This window comes from Pollachius pollachius (genome assembly GCF_949987615.1).
Source record: "Pollachius pollachius genome assembly, chromosome: 4".
NCBI classification, from domain to species: Eukaryota; Metazoa; Chordata; class Actinopteri; order Gadiformes; family Gadidae; genus Pollachius; species Pollachius pollachius.
Window position 1 is genome coordinate 11,290,983 of NC_136937.1, and position 19,532 is coordinate 11,310,514.

General features: G+C 47.1%; 2 protein-coding genes across 2 annotated transcripts; one reads left to right on the plus strand and one right to left on the minus strand.

Annotated features, from left to right (window-relative positions):
- Nucleotides 1–4,723: 4,723 nt before the first annotated feature.
- Nucleotides 4,724–18,047, minus strand: LOC307075171 (palmitoyltransferase ZDHHC8B-like; the record flags this gene model as incomplete). Its single annotated transcript, XM_079735675.1, has 11 exons — nt 4,724–6,079; nt 6,567–6,679; nt 7,413–7,533; nt 7,916–8,045; nt 8,203–8,294; nt 8,926–9,013; nt 9,660–9,862; nt 11,280–11,437; nt 11,781–11,902; nt 17,261–17,363; nt 18,029–18,047. The coding sequence occupies 11 exons, from the start codon at nt 18,045–18,047 to the stop codon at nt 4,724–4,726; spliced, it is 2,505 nt and encodes an 834-aa protein (XP_079591801.1).
- A 173-nt stretch (nt 18,048–18,220) lies between these two features.
- On the plus strand, nt 18,221–19,246 carry ora5 (olfactory receptor class A related 5; the record flags this gene model as incomplete). The annotated part of the gene is made up of 1 exon (XM_079735676.1): nt 18,221–19,246. The coding sequence occupies one exon, from the start codon at nt 18,221–18,223 to the stop codon at nt 19,244–19,246; it is 1,026 nt and encodes a 341-aa protein (XP_079591802.1).
- Nucleotides 19,247–19,532: the final 286 nt, after the last annotated feature.

Below are 19,532 nucleotides of genomic sequence, written 5' to 3' on the forward strand. Positions count from 1 at the left end.
ACTCAACCATCCTAGCTGATTACCATTGAGCCCAGGATTCAGGGAGAGAGAGAGAGAGAGAGAGAGAGAGAGAGAGAGAGAGAGAGAGAGAGAGAGAGAGAGAGAGGGAGAGAGAGAGACAGAGACAGAGACAGAGAAAGAGAGAGAGAGAGAGAGAGAGAGAGAGGGAGAGAGAGGGACAGAGACAGAGACAGAGAGAGAGAGAGAGAGAGACAGAGACAGAGAGAGAGAGAGAGAGAGAAAACTGCAAAATATACCAAATAGTGAAAATCCCTAGCTACACTATATTTACATTAAACACCCTTGTGTATCAGCAAGAGTATCCTGGAATTGATTTCTATCTCAATGACAAAATCCCAGATGAAATTTATTCAACAAGCCAAATTACATTTAAGGAAATCCCTCACCTCATTTCTTATGTATAGTAAGGATCTGAGACATTTATATATGTATAATATATATACATAGAGAGAGAGAAAGAGCGAGAGAGAGAGTGGGATTATATATATGTGAAATTGGCAGGACTCAGCAACATCACAGTGGTCTCCTTCAATATTCAATATATATATATATCTGAATCTGTGGCCATGGCAACGATGGCTACTCGTTCAACATGGCCACGCTACTATCAGATCTGCAGCCTCATAATCTTGAGGGAGCACGTTTGCCACTTTGAACATCATCACCCCTTCCCTGTACGGCCTCATGGTGTTCATTACCAGGGGACCCTCTGCAAGGGCCACACGAGGCAAGGCCCTCTTGTGGCACATACACACATTTGTGCATACACATGCGCACACAGAAGCACACACACACACTCACATAGAAACACATGCACACTTACACACACACACACACACACACACACACACACACACACATAGACACATGGATGTACTTGCAGGAACACAAATGCATACACGCCCACACTCACTCACATAGAAACACACGCGCACTTACATACACACACACACACACACACACACACACACACACACACACATGCATAGACACATGCATGCACATGCAGGAACACACATGCATACACACTCACATACACATGCACACACACACACACACGTACACACCCACACACACACCCATATATGGTACTAGACACATGCATGCACATGCAGGAACACACATTCATGCACACATACAAGCACAGGTGCATATACACAAACACTCCAAAAAAAAGAAAGAAAAGATAAATACATGGGAACAACATGCTTGCGCCACATGCGGAGGGAGTGCGGCGGTAGAGTGGAGGTAGCATGCTAGTTAGCGGGCTCCCATCCATCTCTGTGGTCTCTGCAGCCTCAGATAAAGACTGTTGGCTGCTGCACCTCCGCGCTGCCGCCGCTTAAACAATTAGCTTAATTATTATTCTGTCCCAATGGATATCACAAAGTATTGATTTAATGGCCATTCTTCATTTGTGTTTGCCAGGGGGCCAAAGAAAGGTTTTAAAAATAACTCAACCTTGATGTTTAAGTATTCAGTCACTGTTCACTGTGGGTCCATACCGTGCGGTGGCTATACGTAGGGTACGGCTATATAATGAGACAGCATATATTGCAGGATTTCATTGTGATGAGGCAGAGGCAGTGTGTGAAAGAAATAACATTCCCGTGTATGTTTAAAGCCTGTGTTGATCTCACTATGGAATAAGTGTGCCTTTGTGCAGTACAATCAATTATTTTTTTCACATTCATTTTAATAGTGATTGTAAATAACCAGTTTGAGAGAACAAATAAGTGCTATTTTTGTGATGGTAATGTAAAGTAATTACAGTAGCCATTGTGGCGACCTGTTGCGCGGGGTTTTGACTGAGCTTAAACAGACCCATTAATTAGTGCTGAGAGTCACTGCAGCAGCATAACTCCCTGCTACCATGGAAACTCTGGTTTAACCGTTTGAGTGTGTGTGTGTGTGTGTGTGTGTGTGTGTGTGTGTGTCTGTGTGTCTGTGTGTGTGTGTGTGTGTGTGTGTGTGTGTGTGTGTGTGTGTGTGTGTGTGTGTGTGTGTGATTATATTTACGTATTTATTTTGACAATAATGACATTATTAGACAATATTTACATTGCTTGCAAAGTGCTTTGTAACTGGAAAACGTTCTAATATTGAGATACATGAATAACTGAAAGACAAAGATAGATCAAATAACAAATAACGTATTCATGAAATGAGACACACAAAAGATATAATAGAAATGTTAACAAAGAATAGCAGAGATGATGAATCAGAAGAACCCATGACAACAGCTCAAAGTGAGTTTGAAAGGTATCTAGGAGGCTACTGGAGGATCAAAAACCCCCCTCTGGTCAGCAGAATGTCCCCTGGGGCTTGTACATCAGAATGCATCATGGGATTTTCAGTCTGCGATACTCTGCCATTTTGAGAGGACTAAAGAGAGTCTTAGTGTTGTAAAATCCCACATTAAAGTAAATGGACCAAAACCTAGGATAACTTTTGCCAAGTCTCTTGAGAAAAGCTTTTGCAGTTTCAAACACAACAGTGTCTTCCCATGAAGATAAATCATTTCACGATTAATTACTAAACATTAAGATGCTCAAATGCTTCCAAACTGGAGGCAGTCTTTGTGATGTGACAAATGAACTGACAAATGTACTTACTGTAAGTCGCTTTGGATAAAAGCGTCTGATAAATGCCCTAAATGTAAATGTAAATGTAATGATATAATAGTCCTAAAGCTGTGTTTCGATAGAACTCCCTGGAAAGAAAGCAGAGGCAACTTGGAATATGTCCTTCTTGTTTTTTTTGAATATTGGTTCTGAACCATTGCAATGACTAGGCCCGCCTTAATACAAATATGTTGAATCAGAATACCTCCTTTTTTTCAATTAAATAAAATCAGGATACCACAAGTTTGATAGGTTAGGCTCGATTGAGATTAAGAGACATTGGTGAAGTGCAGCACAAGCTCATATTTCTCACTAAACTGTTAGTGTTTGCACTCATTTAATGTTCATGTTCACACCAAAGAACATACACGCATAAATTATTTATAATGATTTCATTTTTATGTTTTGTGCTGGTGGGAGTACACAAAAAAAAAAGTTTGAACCACTGAAACTGTAGAATCCTGTAAAAACTACTACTACTGAAAGGGTAGGATTTGGGGGTAATGCAATGTCATGTGTTAGAGCAGTGAGTAAAGTCTCGACCTCCATAATGAAGACACAGGGTGCAGCCAGAACCAAATAAACTGCAATTAAAGGTCCATATTTCACCACACAAATTCAGCAGAAAGCGCTAATAGACATCAATGTAATTAACGTATCAATCATTTTTATATTAGAAAAAGGAAAGATTGGAAAATACATCAGCAATATTAGATAACCACCAGATTTAGTTTATTTAATCTAGTCGTACGCTCTGGGCAAAGGCTACTGTAACTTCTCTACAGTGCATTCATCAACTCAATCAGGTTTGAACGCAACAGTGACATCTACTGGACTGCCCCTTCTGCACCCTGCATAGTCTCTGTAGCCTACATAACTCCTGAGTTCTCTCCAGAACCTTTATATCCACAACACACGCGAGCATGGATGAAACATCATGTCATTTCATACATCACTGTATCCTCTCAGAATGCACTTGTTAAATTATGCATAGGCCTCCACTACATTCATTTTATGTGAAATCATCCGCCTCCACCACGAGTACGTTTTTCCTGTTACGTTGTCCCATTTAGCTGGTTGTTGATCGGTCGTTATCGTAGTTGCAACGGGAATGCCTGCGTTCTCGCAGATTATAGAATAACAATGTCCCTGACTGTGGTGCAAGCGAAGCGATTTCACTCTGGATCAGCGGTGCATTGAGCACAACATGCCATAGAGGCTTTCAGTCTGAAATCCCGTTAGAGACAAGAGTTTTGTTTTCAACAGCTGGCTCTATTGAGACAAATTTCACATTATAAATGTTTTTCTTGAACTGCAGCGATAGTCGAACAAGAGCTATGCACTTGATGAGATGAATTGAGTTAACTTGAGAGAACAATCATGTAAAAAAATCCAAGTGAATCCAAATTTGTTTTATCTAAAATTGTATTGCTTTTATTAATATAAACCACTACAAAATATTACCAAACAGATAGTGTTTCATCGACAGGCAAACAGTATAAATAGTATGATTGTAACATTGTTCCACAAAATTCCTATCAAAACACATAAAAACGAACAGGTTAGGTCGTGTTCACAGTATCTCTTTTCCATCCAGTGACTTCTCTCAGAGAGCTTCCACTATCCTGAGAAAATCTTGTTTTGAATGTAGCGTTTTCCCTCACCAAGTCACCATCACTTGTCATTCAACACACACTCACACACACACACACACACACACATGCGACCCCCCCCCCCACACACACACAAACACAATCACACACACACACACACACACACACACACACAGGCATAAACACACACAAACCGCAGTCTTGTCAGGGCTCAGGAATCAGTGAAAAAACATTCACACAAGAAGAAGAAGAATGTGTATCCTGAATGCACCTTCCTCACACAACCCACCCCCCAGCCCACTCCGGAATACTATTATTACGATCATCATAAATATTATTACTTTTACTTCTCTGTAGAACGGCGAATCGGGACTCACTTTGCATAGCTGTGTCGTTTAACACCCCGGCCATTAATCATCCCCTCATCACTGGGAGATAAGAAAATATGAAACAGATTTTAATCATCTACTTCATGGGGCCCGGGTCCTTCCCGCCGTCTGGGTTGAAGCTCAGCGAGGAGCGCTTGGTGGTGCCGTAGTGCGACGCGTAGTTGGAGGTGGAGGAGGCGGAGGAGCCGGTGGAGGAGGACAGGTTCCGGGGCAGCGTGGAGGTGGAGGAGGGGTGGAAGGGCGGGGTCCGTCTCTCGGGGCCCCCGCCGCTGTAGTGCGGCGAGGAGGAGCGGCCCTTGCTCTGCAGGCTGGAGCTGCTGCTGCTCTGCAGCGGGGAGCTGGAGGTGTTGGGGCCCCGCGTGAGGGACGAGGTGGAGGAGCTGGACAGGGGCCCGCCCCGCGTCAACCCGTAGCCCAGGATCCCCGTGCTCATCAGGAACTCCCGGGAGCCGTAGGCCGGCGGGGTGGGGCCGCGGGCGGAGGGGCCGGCGGGGGGTCTGCCGCCGCCGCCGCCGCCGCCGTCGTCGTTATCGCCGCCCACGGCGGGCGGGAGGCTGCGTCTGCTGGGGATGTCGTAGACCCCCAGGTCGGCGCCGTAGAGCCCCGGGTCGTGGGGGTGGGCGCCCTGGCTGCGGGCGGACTGCGTGCGTAGCATCCGCTCCCTCTCCTCCAGCTCCCGCCGCTCCTGGATGGACGCCATGATGGTCTTGGAGAGGTTGTCGTAGCGCGCCGCCGCCGACCGCAGCGGCGTCAGCGCCTGGGGGGCGGGGTCCCGGGGGCCCGTCCCCGCCGCGGGGGACGCTGCCGCCGCCGCGGCCCCCCCGGGGTGATGGTAGGAGGGCGAGTGCTCTCTGGGCGCCAGCCCCTGCATGGAGGGAGACGGTTCCCGCGACGACAGCCCCTTGAGGGAGGGCGAGGGGTCCCGGGGCTGCGGGGAGCGTCCGGGGGTCCCGGCAAACACGGGGCTGTAGGTGAGCCGCGGCGTGGCAGGAGGGGGCCCCTGCGCCTCTGCCAGGCAGCCCTCGGCCGCCAGGGTCATGAAGTGGGGGTGGTAGCTCATGGAGGGGATGCCCCGCTGGGCCAGCCACTGGGAGTCCCCCTGGTGCGGCAGGTTGTCGTAGGAGAGGCTCACGCTGCGGCCGGACAGCGGGCCGGAGGGGGCGGGGAACGGGAGGGCGTCGGAGGGCGTGGCCGGCGAGGGAGGGACCTTGGGGCCGTGGCGGGAGCCGTGTCTGAGGGTGAGGGAGCGGGTGTTGAGCGTGAGGGAGTTCAGGGAGGTGGGGCCGCCGCCGCCGCCGCCGCCGCCGCCGGGGGTTTGGAAGAGGGGCTGGAGCTCCTGGTAGACGGACCGCCCCGGGCTGGTCTTAGAGCCCGTGGGGGAGGGGTTGGGGGCCCTCAGTGTCCGGTCAGGGGGCCCGGCGGTCAGAGCCAGCTGGACGACAAACACACCGCGCAGACGGTGTAGGAAGTGAGTACACCTACAATGGCTTGGTTAAAGGGGACAGATTCTACCACCAGGTGTGAGTGTGATTAGCCATTACAAGCCGTTGAGAAAGTCTGCCTCTTCTGACATCACAAGTCCACCTAGATGTGTGCTGGATAGATCAGTCTACCAGTCTACCCAGTGGACTGTAGCAAACGTTGCTCATCTATCCGTCATACATCTAGGTGGACACGCCCACTTGTGATGTCAGAAGAGGCAGATTTTAAAAACAGCATGTAACGGCTAATCACCCTCACACCTGGTGGTATAATATGTCCCCTTTAAAATGATTGGGTTCTATACAAACAAAAATCGAAGCACACTTGAATCTCTCGTTAGCGTCAATGTCAGGTAACTCGGCAGAGCATTAAGCTGGGAGACCGTTATCTGTTTTGTGAGTGTGACAAACGGGACTGATCCTCTGAGGGACTCAAACCTGCTCAGGGGAGATGGGCGAGGACCCCCTGGAGACCGCCTCCAGGACCGGTCTCAGCTGGGGCACGGTGGGGATGGACACGGGGATCATGGTCTTGGTGTGGTGTCCCGTCTCTGGAAGTCAGAACAGTGTCACTCCAACCACCTTACATACAAGCCTGATTCTGAACTGCACTGGGTGGTGCTGTTACAAGTAGGGTTGAACGTTTTGGGGAAATAATCTGCCAATATTGCGAATTGCGATTTAGTTCTTTATGTTCTGTATAATTCACTAAACAAACAATAAATCATTCTATAGTACGACCAGCACAACATTGGAAGCAGTCAACATATAAACTGCTTTTTCCATTAGGCCAGGGCTATGTTTGGAAATGAATTGATGCATGAATTGATATTTATAACCTCTTTATTTAACTATTACTATAACTATAATATGAATCTGATCTCCAGTCAGTAACAGTTGCAAAAATGTGCAAATCGCGTTTATTATATTGCGACGTCAGTTTGAATTTGATTAATCGTTCAGCCCTAGTTGCAGAATTGAAATGGGGTTCAAACCTCCGACCTGGAGCCATTAGCGACCTCTAGTGGCTCAAGAATTAGCTGTAACTGTCGCCTGAAAACGCGGGACGCTTCTGAGCGACATCTAGACTAACCAAGACAACACACTCGGCTACCAGCCAGCCGGTGGACACTGTGACGGCTTCTACATGACCCGAAGTACCGTCAAACTAATCTAGCGTTGAGATGTCCCCGCCCCCCCCCCCCGGTGTGGGGGTCCAGACTATGTGGTCCGTTGTGTTGTAGTGTACGTACTGAACATCGTGTCGGACGGGGGGGTACGTACCAGCTGTCCGCCTGCCGTCCAGGTGGCTAATCAGGGGACCGTGGTCCGGTTTGGCGAGCAGCGAGGGTGCAGTGGTGATCCGGTCGGAGGCCGCTTCCTCCAGAACCAATCCTGAGTAACGCTGCAGGGAGGACACACACACAAACAGACACACACACACACACACACACACAACCAAACAAAAAGGGAGTAAGCCACAGCCCTGTTAATATGCAGAGGGTTATGGGCTGTGTAGGTGTGTGCGTGTGTGTGTATGTTCTTTCAAAATTACTCTTGAGTGATATTGCGGGAAAAACACACACTAACAAACACACACACACACACACACACACAAAACCACTCAAACATTGAGTAAGCCATGGCCCTGTTTATATGCAGAGGTTTATGGGCTGTGTAGGTGTGTGTGTGTGTGTGTGTGTGTGTGTGTGTCTGTGTGTGTGTGTGTGTGTGTGTGTGTGTGTGTGTGTGCGTTAGTGCTTGCTTGAGCGTGTGGGCATGCATACTTTAATTTGGACATTGTGGCCCTGGATGCCATTATCCCGGACTTTAACTGGCATCTGAAGGTCCATCCCGGGCCTCACGAAAGGAGGGCGAACGTGGATGTTAGTTTTCTTGCAAGGCCTGGATGTGTATCTGGTGTGGGAGGCAGGGAGGCAAGGGCAACATTATGAAAGGGAAACTGAAACTTGAAAGTGAAAGTGAAGCTTGAAAGTGAAAGTGAAACTTGAAAATGGAAGTGAAACTTGAAGGTGAAAGTTGACCAGGAGAGGGTAAAGTGATACTAACGTACTGGGGAGTGATGGGACTGCAGACCAGGTATTCCAGGTTGCTGCAGCAGCCTTGTGTAAAAGGGTTCACCCCGCCTTGGAACTTGCCGGTGACCTGAGGAACAGCAAATATAGTGGCTTTATCAGTAGGAGAGATAGGAGGGGGCGTGGCTCTGTCTGTAGAGGAGAGATAGGAGGGGACGTGGCTCTGTCTGTAGGGGAGAGATAGAAGGGGGCGTGGCTCTGTCTGTAGAGGAGAGATAGGAGGGGGTGTGGCTCTGTCTTTAGAGTTGAGATAGGAGGGGGCGTGGCTCTGTCTGTAGAGGAGAGATAGGAGGGGGCGTGGCTCTGTCTTTAGAGTTGAGATAGGAGGGGGCGTGGCTCTGTTTGAAGGGGATAGATAGGAGGGGGCGTGGCTCTGACTGTAGAGTAGACATATAGGGGGTGTGGCTCTTGAACCCTGCCCAGGATCCAGGTGAGTCAGTGTCAGGTGTTGTCAATCACTAATTAATTCTCTTTAAATACGGCAGTCGCTAAGTCTTCCTGGTCTCTCTGAGTTTGATAAACTTCAACATCTGTTCAGCCACCATGCAAGGCACACTCTTGCTACAGTGAACCCAGGGTGCATAGAGTCTTTTTGCGCACACATCTACGCACAACATCTACGTAGAACATGTATTAAGTTATGTATTATGTTATGCATTATATTATGTATTCATGATATGTGTTCTGCAGGGCCAGCCCACCTGCTCGTTGGTGGTGCGTCCTCTGGACACCAGGAAGAGGTGGAAGCCCGTCAGGCCCAGCACGGGGAGCAGGAACAGGCCCGAGATGCTCACCGCCACCAGACCAGGAACACCGTCAAGGAGCTCAAACGCTCAGACACTCTTAGTCCGGTGTACATGAGGCCCCGGAGCGGAGATGTCCTCGCACACAGAGTGGAAGGGGCAGTGCGGGAAACGAACATGTATAAATATCACCTGCTAAATCTAGAGACGCATAGATTTAGCAGGTGTAGTCTATAGGGGGGTATGCATCTCGCACACACATAGGCACACCCAAAGGACATTCATGTAGGTAAGATTTAACAGCCGTTATTTTAGCGCCAGTTAGCTTTAAATGGCATTGAGATGTGCCAGCTATTAGTGAGTGAAATACTCTGTGGGAATATCTGTTTATCATTGACCGCGCCCTGCTTCTGTATAAGACCATTTGGATTTGAGTCCCCTCCAACCTCTGTTTTGACCAATCAGGGGGACGGATGCATGTGCTTGAAATGCAACACTTCTCATAGGCTCGGACAAGTAGTGAGGGAGGGAGCATAGAGGGAGGAAACATTTTAAAACATTTTGTGGTTTCAAAATCCTTCACTTTTCTGCTCTCTCTCCCTTTAAAACCCTTGAATCTTAACAACAAAACTTTTAAGTGCACACAGAAGCAAACGCACACACATAAAGCACATGCACACACACACACACACAAAAACACAACACCGACTGCAATAGGATACGTGACGACGCAGTGCAGCTCCTGCAGGTCTTCCCGGTGGGCGAGGACGTAGAGGAGGCCCGAGGAGAACACGGCCACCATGTGAACGGTCAGAGACAGCAGGAACAGGAAGAAGTAGCGGTAGTTGCGGCGGCCGATGCAGTTGTTCACCCAGGGGCAGTGGTGGTCAAAGTCCTACCGGGCGGGACGCACGGGGGAGAAACGCATGGAGAACAGATGGAGAGAAACTACGAGGGAATTTGTAGGACGTGTATGAAGGGTTTTTTACTTAAATGAAAACGGACACGCTAACAAATAAATACAAATAATAATACAAAAATAATACCAAATTACCTGTGAAATGTTATAACAATTATTTAAAAAGCAACAAAGCAAAAGACTATCCCTTTGTGATTGTGGAACAAATTAGTGTATGGATTAGAGACAATTAGGGGTGCCGTTGAAAGCAGTCCAAACCGACAGAGAGAGCAGGACAATGTATGTCTTTAAGGATCAAGAGGGGCCAGCCATGGTGCAGTGTAATTAAACTGTGTGTAACCCAGCCTGTCCGGGCTCTATTCCCTCCGATTTCATTAGAACAGAGACCACAAAGGATCTAGGGGGACAGGGATTAACCTGATTAATGGGATTTCTTTTTTCTCTCTCTCCCCCATCCTCCCTCCCTCTCCCTCCCTCTCCCTCCCTCCGCCAACCACTGTCCATCACTCCCTCCCCTCCCTCCTCAAATCCCCTTTTATTTACTCCTCCCCGCGTGCTGTTACATTTTCACTTCTCTTCCATCTCTAATCCCCCTCCCCCCCTGCCTTCTTCTTCTACACTATTAATCCTCGTTTCAGATTTCCTCACCGATTCCAGCCAATTTCCATCTTCATTTCACACCCTGTGGTTTAACGTTCGTATTTTTCAAACTCGGGCCCCTGCCAGTTCCTCTCACGGTCAAACTAACGTTGTTGTTATGCTATTGATTGAGTGTTGAGTGGAATTCACCGAATTTGAATTTTGATTAATATTTTTGCCCTCCCACTGACTACTTTGCACTCTGTCCCAGTTGTCTCTGGTTAAGAACCCGGTTCGTCTGGGTTACAATCGTCGTGTCTTCACTCACGACATCGATCCTCCCGCATCGATTGTTCTCTCCGCCTCACCTTTTGTAGGGCAGCAAAAGGTCTGCTAACTGAATGGCTCTCTCCTGGTGCATTACAGGGCTTTTGCCTCAGTGTCTGAGTGATGTACAAGGACAGGCTGCCTCCCCACCACACCCTCCCCCCGTCCCCACCACCACCTTAAAGGTGACATATTACACCACCAAGTGGGAGTGTGATTAGCTGTTACAAGCCGTTTTGAAAATGTGCCATCACAAGTGGGCGTGTCCACCTAGATGTATGATGGATAGATGAGCAACATTTGCTACAGTCCACTGGGTAGACTGGTAGACTGATCTATCCAGCACACATCTAGGTGGACACGCCCCACTTGTGATGTCAGAAGAGGCCGATTTTAAAAACGGCTCGCAACGGCTAATCACACTCACTCCTGGTGGTGTAATATGTCCCCTTCAAGTCTCCCCCAGACTCCCTGTCCGCCCACTGACCTCCACGCAGTGGTCACAGACACTGCAGTGGGAGCAGCGCGGTGGCCGGTAGAAGTGGCAGGATGCGCACCACTTCATGCGCACCTGCACGCCGTTCACGTCGGCGTTCTTGTACAGCGGCGCGCGGAAGTCGTCGTCCTTGTCCTCGTCCTCGTCGGCTGTGGGAGCACGGGGGTAGAAAGCGCTCGCGTTTATCAATGGCCGACCGTTGGACAGAGTGTCTTTTCTGAGTTAAAGCCCGGTGGAAAACGGTGTAATAAAAGCAAAAGGGTTTGATCTTTTGTGAACTTTTGCCAAAGAAAACAGTTGCATCTGTCCAATTTCTAGGCTTCTTCACCACCATTTCCTAACCGAAAAAGCAGCAAACTTAACCGTTTTTAATTGTGCTACAGTAACAGTGATAGAAACGACAGCAACAACAACAACCCAAGTGAAAGCAAAATGTTGGTCTGGGCTTTAGATGTAGAGTGAGCATGTTAGCTGATAGCTTGACTACTGTACCCATTGGGAGTATGCCCGCATCCATGAAGGTTGCCATGGAGAAGTTGGCCAGAACGAAGACGAAGAGGATGGCACAGCATGGCGGCAAGGCTGGGGAAATAGTCCGGGCCAGCCACGGGCACCTATAAATACACACAAAGAAATGGTGTTAAAGGAGCATGTGGAGGCATTTAATGGTGGACCAATGTTTTCAGTTGACAGTTTAGAGCTAAAGTAATGGCTTTTATAGAGAGGCCCCAGCATGTAGCTCATTATAGTCGCTTGCCCAGTTGCAACTGCTTTCCTCTGACAAGTTGATGGTGTTTCTGCAGAGGATTTCCGCATGCATCTATAAAATTCACACATTTGATATACCCTTGGATTGCTGTGTCCATGGTATATGCTATCCTACCATATAGTCAAAGATAAGATTTTCTTGTTGTGTATCATATTTCTCTATATAAACATGGTCTATCTTGGTTGGTGGATTTATTGTCAATTGGATTTGATAAACATGGTTATATACAGTAAGTACGGCTTTTGGAAATCTATTTGTAATGTAAATCAGCTCATTTCCTAAACCATTGGAAAATAGTAAGCGGGGGTTTTCAATTATTGTTATTATAAAACTAATTCAACCATGATACAATAGAAAATGGTGAAACTCAAACCAACCACCAGCTATGCTTTACTAGAAAAAATAATATTGCTACTTTTTAATAATGACTTTAAATTTTCTTCTACCATATAGTACCCTATTATTTTCCTATCGCCTTTCATTTCCCTCTCACAGCGCCACAAAAAGCCATGATCAATGTGCGGTTACCACCTGCTAAATTCAATATTTCATGCTGTTATCCATCTTTTGAAACCAAGTTATATTTATCACCCGAGTACACTTAATATAACAAAGTTGCTAACACCGCCACAAAGAGAGTCTTGGGAACTTCAGGAGTAATATTTCAAAAAACGCTCCAAGTATTCACCGGTTGGCTCTGAATTATGTATACACTAGTTCCCCCTTAAGACTCTAAAACAGTCACCGGTGAAAATATACAACGTATATATATAAAGTCAGCATCTACCGGGCCCAGGGCCTTGCAACAGTGGGCTTCCTATAGAACAAACCGTCATGTGTATGTTTGCCCCAGAGGCTCACGGAAAAAACACTCTATTGTTCGCCCGACAGCAATTGCTGTGGTTCGCTTTTAAAAAATCATATAAATAAATGCTGAATGAAACCAAATGGGGGACATGATTCTCTGTAGTCTGCTGTGTGAGATTAGATACCAGTGTGCTACTATAATCAGACTCTGCGGGACCGACCAGACGAGACACGGTTGACTGGATTATGGTAGAATACTAGAATAATAATATGATATCATGATAATGATAATATCAATCGTTCAACACATGATCCCAGGTCAGGATTGATCTACCTGAGTTACGTTGAAGCGACCCCTCCCTCTCACTCAACACACATAGAACACACACACACACACACACACACACACACACACACACACACACACCCCTCCCCCATGTGGGGGTGGGGGAGGGGTACCCCCAGAGAAATGCCTGGTGATGCCGCGCCAGATGCAAACCCACTAATCCCAGGATTATGAACTCTGGATTACAGATAGACCAAGGCACTGTGGACCCCTCCCACCTCTCTCCATCCTTTCCCTCCCCTCCAACTCTATGGAGACACATTGCATGCTATTATAGAGAGAGATAGATGGACAGATAGAGAGAGACAAAGATTGAGATAGAGAGAGAGAGAGAGAGAGAGAGAGAGAGAGAGAGAGAGAGAAAGAGAGAGAGAGAGAGAAAGAGAGAGAGATTGATGGATAAAGAGAGATGATTGATAAGGGATGAAAGTTGAATATAGATAGAGAGAGAGAAAGAGACAGAGACAGGTAGAGAGATAGAGATAGAGAGAGATAGAACAAGGTAATATAAAGATAGACAGATGGATGGATATAGACAGATTGATGGATAAAGAGAGTTGAACATAGAAGGAGAGAGAAAGAGAGATAGAGGGAGAGAGATAGAACAAGCGATAGAGAGATAAATAGATGCAGATATAAATGGATGTTATAGGGTTGGATGATATGGATGGATATAGGTGGATGAATACATGTAGGGATGGATATAGGGGGGGATGGAAGGGAGGGATTTGCATCCAAGTTCACTTACTATTATGGGCACGATTGACGTGTGCTTAAACTGTCATCGCTCATATAATTTACATTAAGCTGTGCAACACACACTTTGTAACCCACACTCTGTAACCCACACACACACACACACACACACTTACACAAACACAATAATGCATTCTGTGTGGCGGCCTTTGAGTTCATATTCCAAAGCCGTCCACAACATCTGAATAACAAAACATAGAAAACGGGACTTGGCTTAATACACAACGGTAAACATAACACAAAAATAAGGCTAATGATTGCAAACAATGGTTTTATGTTACCCAGTTTTCGTAAACAAGCAAAGGAGGTGATGTAGTTTAAACTACACAAACTGTTTTCTCCCATTATGCAGAACAACCCACATGGGAATGTGATTTTGCGGAATTGAATGCAAAACACAAGTGCTCTCTCTTCTAGTATCCTCTGATTGATCCCTGAATGTTCAACAACCAGGTCCAGCTAACCGGCTCACCCCGGCCCAGCCGGTCCCAGGGGTGTGAGTCGCTCTGTACCTCACTCTGGGTCACGAATGATTCAAAATCAATTCTTGTTTCAAAACGATTCCCGATCAAAAAACGACTCCCGATTTGGTACATAGTGGTGCAAAACGAGCCTGCTTTGAGTGCAGCGAGGAGAGGCCTTCAAATGATGGCATGAAAGCAGAGTAGTGTAACCTTATGCACACTTGCATAAGGTTATGTCATTTTTATATTTCAACAGAGACTTGTAAAAACAGAAAAGCAAACCTAAGACGAAATAACAAAAGCGAATTTCGGAAGTTGTGAATCAATTCAGAATCCTAGAAGGTAAGAATCGTGATTCTAAAATGAATCAATACTTTTCCCCCTGCCTCTAACAGGATCTATTACATTACATCTTTCTACATCTCTCTCTCCCTCACTTTCAATATATCTCTCTCCCTCACTCAATATCTCTCTCCCTCACTTTCAATATCTCTCTCCCTCACTCTCAATGTCTCTCTCTCCCTCACTCTCAATATCTATCTCCCTCTCTCTCAATATCTCTCTCCCTCTCTCTCAATATCTCTCTCCCTCACTCTCAATGTCTCTCTCTCCCTCACTCTCAATATCTCTCTCTCCCTCACTCTCAATGTCTCTCTCTCCCTCACTCTCAATATCTCTCTCCCTCTCTCTCAATGTCTCTCTCCCTAACTCAAAATGTCTCTCACCCTCAACATTAAAGTGAGACGTCAAATATATTGCATAAACAGTAAAAAGTACTCCACTCTCTCCTTCTCTCTCCAACGGTACACAACACTGTAGAGTACATGTACAGAGCTCATGCAGTCCATCTGGACTAGTGCTGTGTGTGTGTTGGTGGGGTGGGGGGGGGGAGGTAGAGAGACAATTCATTACACTGCAGCGCGGCGAGACGGAGCCACAGCAAATGAAACCGCAGCAGTGAGCCGAGAGCTGTGCATTAAATCACCCGCCCCCCCACCCTCTCCCTCCCTCCACCCGCAGCCCCCCCACTTCTTACACTGGATTGCTAAGCCGCTCTGCAATCTGCACACCGCCCTGCAGCCACGCAGTGGGTCAGTCGGTCAGGCGGGTGGCCGAGAGACATGGACCTCTCACATCGCTCGCTCTCTCTCTCTCTCTCTCTGTGATGGGTGATCTCATTACCGGGCCCGAAACATCCCCACTGCAGTATTTATGTGTGTGCCGTTGTGTGTGTGTGTGTGTGTGTGTGTGTGTGTGTGTGCGTGTGTGTGTGTGTGTGTGTGTGTACCGGTGTGTGTGTGTGTGTGTGTGTGGGGGGGGGTGTGTGTGTGTGTGTGTGCGTGTGTGTGTGTGTGCGTCAGATTTATATTCATTTGATAATGGGCCAACATAATTTTTTTCGCTGGAGATGAGGAATCAAGGGATTTATTAGCCACATTATTTATCAAAATGACATTCATTCTTACTCTATGCATTTATAGATGAGGTTTTTTGGGTCAGAACAAGCAAGATCTTTGCTATCCACGGCTGTGTATATTTCAACCTACTGTATTATAACATATCCCCCCTATGTGATGAGATGGGCTGTTAATGAGATGAAGGTGCATGTGACAAACATCCATCCCTGCTCTAAAACATCCATCCCTGCTCTAAAACATCCATCCTTGCTCTCAAACCACAAAGCACCAGAGGCCTGTTCCAGCTGGAGGATTTGGACACGTGGAGGCTGATGCCTGTGACTGCTTGTAGGCTGTTCTCATGACCTGATGGGGGACTGGAACCAGGAGGTGATATTTTGGATGATAGGCATTCCAGTGCACAGAAGAAGCTGTTTGTCTTGATCATATCTGCTCTCATGAGAACTGCTAATTCACGTTAACATACCGTGACTTCTTTGTTTTATCTATTGCCCTGGGAGTAATGTCCCACCTTTTTATTCGTTTGGGTTATGTTCTGCACCCGACTGAACCACGTAAACCCAATAAGGATGCTAGGGTTAATCTGGAAATTTAAAGATTAGATGGCGGATAATCAACAGACATCAACTAAGCAGCAGCATAAACATGTATTTCAGCCAAAACAGAGAATATATAGACTCCACACATTGCTCTTTGGTTGATGATATGACTATAGATGATTGATGATTCTACCCAGATTATTAAGCTTGTAGAAAAAGGGAAAGAATAACATAAGAGAAGTTTCCCTTTACTAACTTTAAATATTATAAGGACTTTAAGATGACTTTGCACTTACTTTGTCGTCCTGGTAATATGCATCATTGTAGGTAATATTACAAATGATTGAATGCACCCCTATAACTATTGACTTATATCCTATAATGCCTATAATATCGCTAAAGTCAGGTCTAGATAACTGAGTTAGGCCTATATATGACTTGCAATGTATTACATAAATACTACAATATAGAATAAAAAGTTAATCCTAAATATAGGTAAACATTATGTCCCATAAACGCATGCATTAATCTCAGTGCACTCTGCAACCCCTTTATTTTTTTTGCATGACAGCATCTGGACAGTTTTTAGGCTGAGGTTCAACTCTGAGCACAGGGTGCTACAGGCGCTCACGCTTCGACTCTGATTGGTCCCAAGTTACAGTTTTACATTGTATGGAATTTTTGTTTGAGAACGTTTTTCTAGCATGATTAAAATAAGAATAAGTAGGCTCAATTGGACAAATAAATATTTTTTATTCCAGCTTTATGATGCACAATTGGGCTAGAATATCACACCCACGTGTTATTTCGGACATGGCCAATTCGATTATCCAAACGAAAGTTAATAAATCCATCATATTTGCGATAACTTACGTGAAGACGAAGAATAAAGTGGTGGAGCCGACGAGGAAACAGGCGGCTGCGGAGACCGGAATAAACGCGCCTGGCTTCATCCTCTCGTCCCGTCCCGTCCACACTCATCAGTCGATCATTCCAACCGACACATTTGTCTCGATGTACACAAATCCCTGTCGTCTTTCATTTCTCGATAGACCAAATCCAGGCGATAACGCATAATCCAAAAGAGACACATACAATGAAAAACTGCACACTCACTCTTACTTTAGCATTTTATCGTCCAGAAAGAAACAGCCGTGGATCGACCCTCTAGGTCTGATTTAAAGGTGGAGCTTTTGAATGACGCGCACTAGGCCTACTCTCTTGAACTCTTATCCCGTATAATGCGTCTCCATATAAGGGAAGGACGATGTGTTTATGAGAATGATCAGATTAATCTGGCCACTTGTTTGAACCTGATTGAAGCATTTCTTGATACTTAAACATGAGGCTTTCAACTTTTTTTTGTTGTTTAAATGGTATTTTCCTCATTATCTTCTCCCAAATCTAATTTAGCCAACTTGTTTTAAGGTAGCGCTCGTCTTTAGAGTAGCGTCGGTCAATTATTCATGAAGTTATAATTGAATTGTTGCTTAACAATCCGTTAAATTTCCACATCACACATTGTCTCGGACCGCCCTGATACAACTTTCTATGTTGGGTGAGCTGGAAAATCTGAATTCCTGTGGGACCTCTGAATTAGACCCATCCGTTTAATCACCCCCGGCATAATTGCTAGGGCACAAACGAGGCCCCCAACCATTACGCCTGAATAGCTCGTTACCCGCCTCCCTATATCATTTCAAAAGCCAACCCAAAGACAGCCTTTACCTACAGTACAATCAAACTGTCAAGGTGTGGCCACACACACACAGAGACACCACCACCACCACCATCAAACCACTACTGCTCCTGGTGGTGCCGCTCATCTGGCAGATGGACGTCGACGACATCATCGAGTCCGCCGTCCGTGCCCTCATGTTCCTGTTGGGCATGTTGGGCAACAACTGGCTGGCCGTGCGCTCCATCCCGTCCCGCCTTTCCGCGCTGCGCACCAACGAGCTGCTCTTCCTCAACCTGGCCGTGTCCAACCTCATCACCAACTACCTGGTGGACCTGCCCGACACCATGGCCGACATCGCCGGAGGCTGGTTCCTGGGCGACGGCTACTGCGGCGTGTTCCGCTTCTGCGCCGACCTCTCCGAGACCAGCAGCATCTTCTCCACCCTCTTCATCAGCGTGTACTGGTACCAGAAGCTGGTGGGCTCCCTGAAGCGCGGCGGGGGCCCCGTGCAGCTGGACAGCCTGCGCCTGGTGGGGGGGCTGCTGGCGGGCAGCTGGGCCGTGGCCGTGGTCTTCAGCATCCCCCACTACTTCTTCGTGGCGGTGGAGGGCGGTGGCGGTGAGGGCGGCGAGAACGGGAGCTCCCTGGAGTGCAACGACGTGTTCCCCAGCGAGGAGGCCAAGCAGACGTACGAGGCGCTGTACCTGACGCTGGCCAACGCGCTGCCCGTGGCCGGCATCGTGTACGCCACCGCGCGGATCGTGGTCACGCTCATGCAGAGTCAGAAGCGCATCCAGGGCCATGGGGGGAACCAGGCTGCCTCCGAGGAGGGCCATGCAGCAACCGCTGCTGCAGCCAGCATCAAAGCTGCCGGTGGTGAAGAAGGGGGTGGTGGTGGTGGTGGTGGTGAGGTCAGGGTGGCCAAGCCTGCGCCTAAGCCCAGCCCGGGCTCCAGTAATCAGGTGCGGGCGGCCAAGAGCGTGGTGGCGGTAGCCAGTATATTTGTGGTGTGCTGGGTGACCCATCTGCTGCTGCGCATCTCCAGCAACATCCAGACCTCCCCCATCGTGGTGGAGGTGGCCAGCTACATCGCAGCCTCCTACACCTGCATCATCCCCTACATATTCCTGTACGGCGTCAAGAAGCTCTCCTGCTCCTGTTGTGGGGCCAAGCAGTAGTAAGACAGAGTGCTGTTATCGGTTCAATAATGGCACTGATTTTTCTTGTTTAGGATCTTTTGTTTGTTCGAGTCTATTTTTTATATTTAAAAAACATTTTGAACATTAAGCACTTTTATTCATAGCTCATAACATAATTACTGATATTTATGTACTGTTGAACATAACACATTCCGCAGTTCAAGAGTCAACTCTTGTGAAAGTTGCAAGGGATTATTGTTTATAAGAAATAAAGGAATGTTTGGCATGAGAACGTGTTTCTAGTTTAAAGGAGGAAATTTAGCAA